Here is a 12,611-nt window from a genome sequence, read left to right on the forward strand (position 1 = left end):
CAACTGTGTTACACAAATATATATACAGTAAATTCTCATTCATCCACAGTAGTCAGGCAAAAGGTATTTTCTTTAATTATGTATGCAAAACTTGTACGCACCTATTCTATATAGAGTGTGTCTCCCCCACTTGTGTCCCCCACTGTTACAATTCCCTCGAGACTAGCATTTATTGCTTCCTTTGACTTTCACAACATCTTTCCCAGTGATAGAAAAACATAGTGAGTGAGCACTGAAAAAACACGAATTGATGAGCTGTTGTCTTTTTTACAGATTTATTCTAATTCTCCTTGGTGGCTGAATGTGATCCACAGAGCAATAGAATTTGCTATTGATGAGGAACTTGTTCAGCGAGTGCGAAATGAAATAACGAGCAACTACAAGCAACAAATTGACAAGCTTTCTATGTCAGAGAAGTAAGAAAGTAGTACAAAATAGGATAACTTTATGAGTAATGACCCAAAATATTCAGATCATTGGTTGTTAAGAGGTACAGTTAACTGTCCGAATATATTGTGGTTATGAACATCTGGATTTTACATATTGTAAAAATACATTTCAAACAAACATTTGGTATCTCTAAGTCTGAAAGAAGAAAACTGTGTTTCTTCTGTGTATTAGTCGTTTTTAAACAGTTCGTTTTTAGTGTTTTTTTAATCTGCTTAAAGATAAAATATTTATTTTATCTTTGTTGGATATACCAAAGCCAACTCTAAGCAAAGTCTTGAAGTAGACTTTGTTTTCGGAGAAAGTTGTCCTTGAGGTAAGACATTTATGCTTCCACTGTGTAATTCACCCCCGACGAGCTAAGCATGATAGCACAACAGTGGCCCAGGTTTTATGTTGTAGAGTTACCTGCTCTTTCCCCCATCTTTTTTTCTTCTCATTAACCCTCATCATTCTTCAGGGTCTTTGTAGGTAAGTTGAATTATTGCTCTTTATTGTATAAATGGTGAATAATTCTTCCCAAAGACCAAACTTACTCTTTATAAAAAGTATCCGCAGTTATTTAACCCAAAGAACTGTCAGTCTAATGTGGGAACTTGAGGTATTGTGGCAGGACTGTTGATTCCAGGAAGGGGACAGAGAGAGAGTTTTTATTGCTTCTCAGATCACATCCCAGTATAAAGTATTGGATTAATGTTGGTTTTCAGTGAAAAATTCAGCATAAGAATATCTTTAAAATGTTTTGAAGTTTTTTATTCTTTCAAAAGACTTTCTAAATGTCTGCTAAAATCTTAAGAAGATGTGCTAGATTTTCCATGTGTCATTGCTAATTTAGATATATAGTCATCATGTTTTTCACCATACAACTTGACAGACTTCATTTCTGAGGTGTATGGAGTACAATATACTCTTGAGTGCACTTCCTTTTTCTCTGTTTAACCCGAGAGTCACCATTCCAGGATAAGTTGTCATTTTAAGTCATGATTCATTTTATCCAGTTTTAAAGCTAAATACTGATGTGTTGTGTCAGCATTGTGGAATCAGCTGATAAGAAAACCTTAAAGTTACTTTGAAGTAGTTTTTCTTAAATCACATAAAAACTACTTAAAAGTTGCAAATTCTTATATAGGAGAACATAGTCCCTAATAAAAGTCTGGGGGTCCCAGGGTTATGAAAGGACAAATAGGTAATATAAAACAAGTCGTTCATTACACATATTTTTCTTAGATACATTGGACATAAATAGAAAGTAACAAACACTTCTAAAATAAATTTTTTTTTAATGTATAACTTACCACCTAGGAGAGTTAATATTTTTTTTTTTTTACTGCATATACATTTGAAGACATTTTAATACTGCTACTGTGTTTTTCAATGAGATCCATATCTCAGAAGCCAAATTATTCATGTTTGCTTCTTACCAATTCTTAGGAAAAGAAAATCTTAGTTTTCCTTAGGTTAAGAGCACAGGTAGATTCCCAAGTCAGAATACCTGTGTTCATATCCCAGCTCCACCACTTAACTAGGTCTGTAACCTTGGGAAAGTTAGATAAGCTCTGTGCCTTAGTTTCCTTATCTAAAAAACAATACAGTATTGTTGTGGGGATTAGTAAATTAATGTATGCAAAGTGCTTATGTACTTAGTATAGTGCCTACCAGTAACATGTAATTATGTGTTCTTTTTCCTTTAAAGGATCTGCAAGAAAGAATATTGATAAGACAGCTAAATGCTATCTATGATAATTTTTTAGCCCCTGTTGCATAATTTGCTAATAATATTGAATAATACTGATGTGAATAATATTGATTCCTAACCTAATTGTGTTTGTGTATCCCCATGCAAATTGTCTTAGAAATGACTGAGCAGCTGTTCTGTGTCTATTACATATTTTTTTAAAGATATGATCTAATTCTTACCTTCTAAAAATTAGCTTAATGAGTAGACTAACCCATGACAGTCTGAGAAATATAAGTGTATGTATAAACACTTGAACATGACAACATACTAAAATGACTGATATTTTCAAAGAATTTTATGGACAGAAAGAAACAGATTAGTGTAAAATACTGGAAGGCTTTCAGGAAGGAGAGCAGACTCTTCTGAACGGTTTAGAAAAATGGGTGTATGACATTTTAGGAAGGAGAAGGGGTATACTCTTAACTTAAAAACCCATCAAATCCCATTTGTATTTTGTATTTCCCATTTTCTAATTCCTTATTAATCTAGATTTTCTTTCTCATTTCATAAACCCATTCATGTACATCTGTACATTTCTTTCCTTGGCATATTTTACTCAGTTTATTAAAAGAGTTAAAAGAGTATTGTATTTGAGGGACATCTGGGTGTCTCAGTAGGTTAAATGTCTGCCTTCAGCCTAGGTCATGATCTCAGGCATGGCAGGGAGCCTGCTTCTCCCTCTCCCTCTACCTGCCACCCAGTTCACTCCACCCCACCCCCACTTGTGCACGCACTCATGGGTTCTCTCTCAGATAAATAAGTAAAACCCTAAAAAAAAAAAAAAAAAGTATTGTGTTTGGTTTTAACTCCTAGCTCTACTACATTATAGCTTTGTAGCTTTTATTTTAATTCATTAAGCTTCATCCATAACATAAGCACAGTAGTATCTGTTGAGATTATACAGGAAAAGAGCTTGGCAGAGTATCTGGCATCATATAATAAATGCTTAATAAAATGTATATACATGTAAGTAATATATATGTATTATAAAATATATGTGATATATATGTGTACACATGTATATATCACATGTCATAAATATACATATATCTATAAGCTCTTTGCAGCAAACAGTGTAACTCTTGGGTATTTTTCTTCTTTCTTCTCAATTTTTCTCTTTATTTTTCATTCAGCGGTTGCCTCTCCTTATAAAGCAAAGATTTCAGAAGGGACATTTATAGTCAACAGTAAAAAAGAAACAGTATGGCAGTCTTGTTCTTTCAAAAGATACTGAGACAGAGACAGATTTTGTAGACTTTGTTTCAGTTCCTGAGGACACACTATCAAAATTTTGATATCTTTTGTAGTAAACCCAATGTTCTTATACCTTGTCTGCCAGTAGATTGAAGGTACTACTAAGATAAATTCACTAAAGTAGGCTAGGTAAAATGTTGCACAATTTCTTGAATATTTTATTTGGCAACCATTTTCTGGTTTTGAGGAAATTGACCTACTCTTCTTTTCTTTGTGTCTTGGGTGATGCTGATCATGGGAATCAGGTTCCATGACTGCAGAGGTCTTCAGTTCTTACTTACAACACAAATGGAGGAGCTAAATAAATTCCAGAAGCTAGTAAGAGAAGCTGTAAAAAACCTGGAGGGGCCTCCATCTCGTAATGTTATTGAATCAGCAACAATCTGCCACCTCCGACCAACCAGACTTCCTCTCAACTGGTAGGTAATAAGACCAGTCATGCAGTGAAATGGAGTCAGTTCCATTCAGCTAGATGTCTTCTGAAAGAAGAAACTGACTCATCTAATAAAAGTTTTTTCATTTAAATTCAAACAGAAGTGGAAGGAAATATATTATTAATCTAACTTTTAAAAAACTCTTCAAGGACCACATACTGAAAACTGTGTATTTTTTTTTTCTTAAGTGGCATGTGTGCTGTAAAGAAAAAATGAAGTGTAAAATACTAAGTCTTGTAGAAATTAGCCAATTGCTAGTTATGTTTGTAAATATTTCTCTGGTCATTTCTTTTTCAGCTGTGTCTTTTGTAAGGCTGATGAATTGTTCACAGAGTATGAATCAAAGCTGTTTTCCCACACGTGAGTTCTCTGATTAATAACCATCAGGAGAATGAAATGTTTATAAGACTTGGTGTTTTGATTTATAAGACTGTGTATTTTCCTCACAGTAACCCTCCTATGTTTTTTCTTTAATTACATGAGTTCAGTGAATTTTAGCATTTGATCATTTAACATGTTCAGTTTCACTTACACAGAAATTACCCCTGGATGCTCATGTCCTTTAGTAATATGTTAAGAAGGGACATTTTAGTGGACTTACAGACTTTCAAGTCTGACACATTTCAGCTCGAATCCCTGCCCACTCTTGTGGGTAGATTGCCTCTGTAAATCTCAGTATCCTCATTCATGAAATGACAAACTAATACTTACCTCATTGAATTTTTTATGAATATTAAATTTTATAAACATATATTTTTATCCCCAGGGGTACAGGTCTGTGAATCGCCAGGTTTACACACTTCACAGCACTCACCAAAGCACATACCCTCCCCAGTGTCCATAACCCCACCCCCTTCTCCCAACCCCCCTCCCTCCAGCAACCCTCAGTTTGTTTTGTGAGATTAAGAGTCACTTATGGTTTGTCTCCCTCCCAATCCCATCTTGTTTCATTGATTCTTCTCCTACTTGCTTAAGCCCCCATGTTGCATCACCACTTTCTCATATCAGGGAGATCATATGATAGTTGTCTTTCTCTGCTTGACTTATTTCGCTAAGCATGATACGCTCTAGTTCCATCCATGTTGTCGCAAAAGGCAAGATTTCATTTCTTTTGATGGCTGCCCTACACTGTTGGTGGGAATGCAAGCTGGTGCAACCACTCTGAAAAAAAGCATGGAGGTTCCTCAAAATGTTGAAAATAGAACTGCCCTATGACCCAGCAATTGCACTACTGGATATTTACCCTAAAGATACAAACGTAGTGATCCAAAGGGGCACGTGCACCCGAATGTTTATAGCAGCAATGTCCACAATAGCCAAACTATGGAAAGAACCTAGATGTCCATCAACAGATGAATGGATAAAGAAGATGTGGTATATATACACAATGAATATTAAATTTTAAAATGCACATAATTGCTTAGCATAGTGTGTGATACATAGTAAGAGTTCTGTAAAAGGTTAGCTTTTATTAATATACTTTCTCCAACACAAATTGGAAGTTACCATCCTGTGTCAAGCAGTGAGTGCATAATAGCTATGGTATTAGCAAAATTATTCCTGTTTTACAAACAAATTGAGAAAAGGCTAAGTTCTGATTGCCTTGAAAAAAAGAGATTGATGGTGTCCTTTGAGATTGTCCAATGTTTTTGTTTTGTTTTGCTTTTGCATGGGTGGTAGTGGTGCTAAGTTTGTGTTTTGTATTGTGATAATTCTCAGAGCTAGATTTTAGCATAAAAATTTATAGCCATTTTTTATTACGTCAGATTGCTGTCAAGATACTGGACAAATTTATAAGGCCTCCAGCATTTTTAGAATTGCTATGGTCTTCCAAAGACTTGTTTCTCTATTGACTCTGCCAATAGGACTTTCGCAATGCTTGTTAACCCACTGACAGTAGTTCCTGTTGTTTTGTTCTTACATGTTTTCAGTGTCAAAGGCCAGACTGCAATATTTGAGGAGATGATAGAAGATGAAGAAGGGTTGGTGGATGATCGAATACCCACCACTAGCCGGGGTCTGTGGGCAGTAAGTGAGACAGAACGATCTATGAAAGCATTGCTGTCATTTGCAAAGTCACACAGATTTGATGTTGAATTCATTGATGAAGGAAGTACTTCAATGGACCTTTTTGAAGCATGGAAGAAAGAATATAAGGTACAACATTTCAATTTTTTTTTTCCAACATTAAATTTTTTCTTTTCTGTATTAATTTTAATTACTACTTTTCTTTGCTCTTTTCAGAGTTTCTAAAAATCTGCTTTAGAGTCTTGAGGTATCATAATTTCTGTTTCCCTAAAATGTAATAATTTTAATGAAAAATAATGCTGAACAAATAATCTACTTCTATATATTAAATTGCTAAAAAGAAGTCATTATTAAAATGAAATTGGTATGAAGCCTTTTATTTAGCTGGTAAAGTGTTTCCTTCTATTCTTAGCTTGATCTTACATTGCAATTCTGTGAAATTAGAGTTTTGTTTGTTTTTGTTGTGTTTTGTTTTGCTTTGCTTTTGCTCTGTGAATAACAACCAAACATCAATAACTTTGAAGATTAGAGAACATGGTAAATATTTCTCAACCTACAAGGCTGGAAACCATTGCAGTTAATAAAGTAGAAAGTAGCCCTTTATATTTATATTTTGATAATTTTATCATATCACAACTTTGTACTTGATTGAGATGCCAAAATTCATTAATTTTGAATTATTCTTTGTATTTGAATTTGTTATCCATTATCCTGTTTTACAGGTGAGATGGGTGAGGAAATGAAAGAACTGCTTTATTTATAATATTATAATTCCATTTATGTCTTCTTTAAAAATCTGAAGTTCTTTTAAAGCAAGATGAAAATTTCTATTCAGAAAAAGAAAATATGCTATTGGTACTATCATCTCATATGTTTGATAAATTGGGGGATAATACTTTTATAGTTGAAATCATTGATTCATAATAATTTTTTTCTTCTCACATTATTATTCTAAATGCAAATGCATGTTAACACATAATTACAGCAAGCGATTGGAAAACAGTGCTATATACAGTGTCCAGTTGCCCCTGCATTTTACCTCTGGACTTATTTTGATGATATACTATGTCTTAGAGGATTGCCTATCATGCAGTTTTCTCAGATCTCTGTGAGTTTTTTTTTTCTTTTTAACTTGCAGACGGAACTCTAATACACCAATGCAAATTAATAAGCTACTGTTACACACATCACTCAGGGTCTACCTCAGAGCATAATGTTAGTGAAAAAAGCATATCAAAGATTTTATACTGACTGATAACATTTCCATAAATTTTAGAAACATGTATAACCAAATTATTAAGAATATGTAGATTACTATGACTCAAATGAAAAGTATAGAATAAGTCCAATTCAGAGTAGTGGTTAGTCCATTGTAGGGGCTTAAAGGAAGAATGTGTGAGGAAAGAGGGATGCAGTTGATCCAGAAACAGAGACTTTCCAAGGCATTGGTATTGTTCTCTTTCTTAAATTGGATGTTGAGTACTCAGTTGTATATTTTAGTATGCTCATTATCATATATACATATTATTTTGAAAATATGAAATATTTTATAATGAAAACTATTTCTTAAAGCAGAGATTCCGCCAGGCTAATATTGACGTATAAAGATCTGTGGTCCCACCAAACTTCTTTGGGTATTCTGTTCCTAGGATTCTAAAGGTTAAATATTCTATAGTGGCCTGTGGAGGTTATTCAGTCATACAACCTCATCCTAAAAAATGGCCCAAAAATTGCTTGTGTCTTAGACACTTAGTGAAAAAAATATATATATCTTAGACCTCACTGAAGACTTTTGATCATGGCACATTTTGGTGGTTTTAACCAATTTTAATTCTGTGCATTAATTACCACTGTCTTTGTGTTTTCTGTTTTCCTAGTTGCTTCATGAGTATTGGATGGCTCTGAGGAATCGTGTATCTGCTATTGATGAACTTGCAATGGCTACAGAACGATTAAGAGTACGTCATCCTAAGGAGCCAAAGCCTAATCCACCTGTTCTTCATATCATTGAACCACATGAGGTAATTTGCAAGTAAATTAAAAAAAAGAACACAGCCTATAGATGTCACAAAAATCCAGAGTCCATAGAAGAGTCAGGACAGTGATCTCTTCCATAAGAATGGACTTAATCTCTGCTCTTAGTCTGAGCCGTATAAAAGTGTTTGGTTTTATATGTCAAAATGGACAAGAAGGAACAATGTCGTATCTAATACATGCATAGAATTCACTATTTGGGTTCATTTGTTCTCTTCAGATTGCATATTCTTGTGTTTCTGAGCACCTTCTATATGCCAGAATCTAAAGAGGATCTCAGTCAGTTTTTAGACATATCTCCTTCTTATTTCAGTTTTTTCAAAGGAAAAGTGCAAAAGAAAAGTTTTTGATTGTTCTTTGATTGTTCTTACCTTTGATTGTTCTTACCTTCCGTAAGAACAATCAAAAACTTTTCTTACCTTCCGTAAGAACAATCAAAAACTTTTCTTTTGCACTTTTCCTTTGCTACTAATGAACAGATATTGACAACTTTCTTCTAATAAATCCCTCTTTATATCCCAGGATTAAAAAAAATGACTCTCCCAACCTTTATCTCCCTTATTAAAATATAATTTCCTTTATAGTTTTATTCGTTGTATGTGGTGGGGGGTGTTTTGTTTTGTTTTCTTTAAATAAGCTGCACAGGGGCTTGAATTCATGACCCCTAGATCAAGACCTGATTTGAGATCAAGAATCTGACACTTAATAAAGACTGAGCCGCTCAAATGCCCCTATGTGTTTTAACTTTTAAGTCTTTCTCTTCCTATAAAGCTTGGAAACTACCTTAGAAAAATTTAAAAATACTCATTTTATACTATCTGAGAATTTAAAATATGAATTTATCAGTAGTTTTTTCCTCGTAACCAAATTTCTTACTTTCATAATCTTATTTTCGTAATCGTCTGTCTACTGTTTTCTACTATTTTCATCATTGTCTGTCTGCTGGGAAGGGGTATGGGTGTAGGTGTGAATGGCATGTGAAGGGAGAGTGCTCCCTGGGTTTCCTAAAATCACTTTGACCAAAGCAGCAGATCTTTTAGTTTTTCTCTATCCCATAGATACATTACTGAAAAATGGTACATAAATAGAATTCAGGTTGATTTTTAACCAATTTCAAGTGTATGCAGAAACTTCCTGTTTAAAAGAATTTTGTACTGAATTTTGTCTTCCGTAGAGCTGTGTGTGTGTGTGTGTGTGTGTGTTATTTCCTTTTAAAATATCTACTATCCATTTTGCAAATTCGAGTTTTCACATGTCAATGGATTTTCTAAAAATAGGACACAATAATTTAAGTGTGTCCTATTTTTATTAAACCCATTGACATGTTTAATATAACTTTATCATCTTTCTAAGAGAGAGAATAAAAAGTTTTGTTGTTTTGCTTTTTAGGTAGAACAAAATCGCATAAAACTACTAAACGATAAAGCTGTTGCTACTTCACAGCTTCAGAAAAAGCTTGGGCAGCTTCTTTACCTAACAAACTTGGAGAAGGTATTGTGTTTAAAGATGCTACTTTTTCCCATGCTGTATATCAAATAAACCTTTGTGACTCCTTCCATTTAATCTGTTAATCACATAATGATACAGGGTTTTCTTTAATCTTTTGTTTGTGTTAATTATACCAGTCAGAACACTAGTCATATCTATAGTAACTACACAGATCACAACAGGTGACCTATAGAATATTTAAGTTACACAGATTATGTAAAAGGTATGCACTCTAGAGTATAAAACAGTATAAACAGACTTTCATTCAAAGCCTTGAATAGTGGAAGTATAACCACCTTTGGGCAAAAAATGCATAATCTATATATACTTATACGTGCATTCATTAATACATAATGGATTTTTTAAAATTCGTTATTTGGAACTATAAAATGTTTGGAAGCTACTAAATCACAAAATGTAATGATAAATTATTGTAATTCAAACCACATTTTCTGAGTTGTGATCAATGTAGTTCCATCTTATTGCAAGGATAAATGGCTGTTGGCAGTACCTTACCAGGAAGAGATATAATAGATTTTTGGATAGAACAAATGAAGGAAAGCAGTAGACTAGAGTTGGTCCTGAAAATGGATACAAAATACATATAAGTGAATCAGTAAATCCCCGTGATGATAAAATGAGAAGTTGGACATTCATTATAAGTAAAATACCATGGTAGTTGAGAAGATGGTCTTGGGACCTAGGCAGTTCAGGTTTGGATCTTGACACCACTCTTTCCTACATATGGGACTTTATTCAAGTTATTTACCTCTCTTTGCCTCATCTGTAAAATAAGAATAACAACATTACCTTGTAGGGCTCTCTTGAGGACTGTATGAATTATATATGAAGTGCTAGAGCTGTTCCTGACTTACTATGCACTTTCTAGGTCTTTGCTATTAGTATCCTATTGTTACTGATATTACTGTGATGACTACTAGTATTATCCTGGCAGGAAAAAAAGATGTGGAGGAACTTTTTTTTTTTTAGGACTTATTTATTTGAGAGAGAGAGAGCGAACAATCTTATGGGGAGGGGGAGGCAGAGGGAGAAGGAAAGAGAGAATCTCAAGCAGACTCCACGCTAAGTACAGAGCCCCGCCACCTCATAGCCCAATATCATAACCTGAGCTGAAATCAACAGTATGACACTTAGCTGACTGAGCCACCCTAGTGCCCCTAGATGGAGAAAACTTTTAAAATTCAGTCTCACAAAATTCTAGCATTAGAGAAGTAACGTTTGGAAAAAACTTTTTGATATTCCTCAATGTGAGTTTTTTAAATGTTAGATTTCTGTACTTTAAATGTACTTTAAATGTGAAAGTCAAAACTAAGAGATAGTTAATTGTTAGTTATAGGATACAAATTGATATCCTGTATTTGTTGAATCATTTTTTAAAAAATTAAAATTCTAAGGATATATAATCTGCCTAGAAGATCAAATTCAGCTAATAATAAAAGAAAAAATATTATGAAGAATAATCATATTAAGCTGATACCATTTCCTGCCAACAAATAGGCAGAGATTTTTAAAATAACACTCCACAGAGGTGAAAGGGCAGTGAATGGATATTTCATGTATTACCAATAAGAATAAATTTATATAGCCCTTTCCTGAAAATACTTTAACATGTATTAATAATTTTAGAGAATTCATATCCTTTAACTCAGTAATTCTTAAAACTTTTTCCTGAGTATTCTAAGTAAATAGAAATTTGGGGAGTGAATTAGATTAAAGGATAGTTACTGTAGTCTTGTTTGTAATAATAATAAACTAGAAGACTAAGTGTCCAAAAAAAGTTCAATATTTACATATAAAGTCATGGATTATTGTTAAAATGAAATTATAATACAAATATTATAAATGGTGTCTTCAGAAAATAAATAAGAGAATGCTCATGTTAGAAAGTTGAGAGAAAGAAATAAATAAAATTATAAATGGAGTATAATCCCAATTTCATATCACTGTTTAGTTGAATAAAAAATAAGCGAAACAAATTTTTACATTTTCTGGCAGTCAGCGGATACTTATTGAGCACCTGAGATGTTTATGCATTATAGTGGGAGCTTGAGATAGACAGACTTGGTCCTTGGCCTCAAGGAATTTAATTGATCACTTAAAATAATAAAATGGCGGAGCACCTGGGTGGCTCAGAGGGTTAAAGCCTCTGCCTTCGGCTCAGGTCATGATCCCAGAGTCCTGGGATCAAGTCCCGTATCGGGCTCTCCGCTCGGCAGGGAGCCTGCTTCCTCCTTTCTTTCTCTCTCTCTGCCTGCCTCTCTGCTTGCTTGTGATCTCTGTCAAATAAATAAAATCTTAAAAAAAAAGTAATAGAATGGCATACATTCAAGAGTTCTGAAGAAATTTAAAGATGAACATGTTATATTATTGATCAGCAATTTTCAGTGTTGGGTTACAAAAAATTGGTCAATTTCCAGTAAGATTTCAAAGCATAAGGAAGATCTCCCAGTAAACATACATTGAATCACTGTTATACCTGAAATTAGTATGTTATGTGTTGATTATATCTCAGTTTAAAAAAATAAGTTCTTCAGAAGAAATTTTCTGAATACTAAGCAACCACATGAGATCTTTCTTAGTCTGTCTGGGTACTCCTACTTCTGTATGGGAATAGCAGTGATGTCTTACCATTAGCTTATTAACATCTATTTTTAAAGACAGTGGAGTCTTATGGAAGCAAAAAGGTTGAGGTGAAATGACATTCCAGGGAAGGAGGAGCTCTTTCTAGGTGAGCTGAGATTGCTGGCCATTGTCTTGCCTGAAAACATTTGCAGAATCTGGATACAGGCTGAGATTAAGGTCAGTATTGCAGAGGGACTCAAACAGGAGAAAGAAAACTTGGAACTTTGGATGGCCAGGTGAGCTAGTATTACATTTTGGAACTTCGAGGAGCTTCAGATGCATGACAAACTCTCCTCATTTGCTAAGTGATAGAGTTTCATGACAGCTGGGCCTGAACTAGAAATATAGAGTGAAATCTTGGTTTCAGCAGAACTTCAGAGACCGTTCCTCCCCAAGGGAGCAAGTGTCCAACAACAAACATATAACAGGTCTTATTACCCTTGAGACATTTGAAAACATGGTGGCTTGATTTTAAACTTAAAACCCATTCCTGGAACCAGCTCAGTTTTTTACTAGATTGAGGTAATCAGCGACTCACCCCTCAA

The 12,611-nt window shown here is 34.0% G+C and overlaps 1 protein-coding gene across 6 annotated transcripts in view; it reads left to right on the plus strand.

The window, feature by feature from the left end:
- Positions 1 to 12,611, plus strand: part of SHPRH (SNF2 histone linker PHD RING helicase) — an 88,827-nt gene that overhangs the window by 44,102 nt on the left and 32,114 nt on the right. For all 6 annotated transcript variants that reach the window (XM_013056248.2, XM_045066271.1, XM_045066272.1 and 3 more), the window contains 6 exons: positions 274 to 416; positions 3,685 to 3,858; positions 4,171 to 4,233; positions 5,805 to 6,030; positions 7,779 to 7,922; positions 9,325 to 9,426. In XM_013056248.2, the coding sequence (XP_012911702.1) occupies positions 274 to 416; positions 3,685 to 3,858; positions 4,171 to 4,233; positions 5,805 to 6,030; positions 7,779 to 7,922; positions 9,325 to 9,426 (852 nt within the window). The remainder of the gene's footprint in view (positions 1 to 273; positions 417 to 3,684; positions 3,859 to 4,170; positions 4,234 to 5,804; positions 6,031 to 7,778; positions 7,923 to 9,324; positions 9,427 to 12,611) is intronic.

The sequence above is a fragment of the Mustela putorius genome, unplaced genomic scaffold (assembly GCF_011764305.1).
Source record: "Mustela putorius furo isolate JIRA1106 unplaced genomic scaffold, ASM1176430v1.1 tig00003863_pilon_pilon_pilon, whole genome shotgun sequence".
In the NCBI taxonomy this organism is placed as follows: Eukaryota; Metazoa; Chordata; class Mammalia; order Carnivora; family Mustelidae; genus Mustela; species Mustela putorius.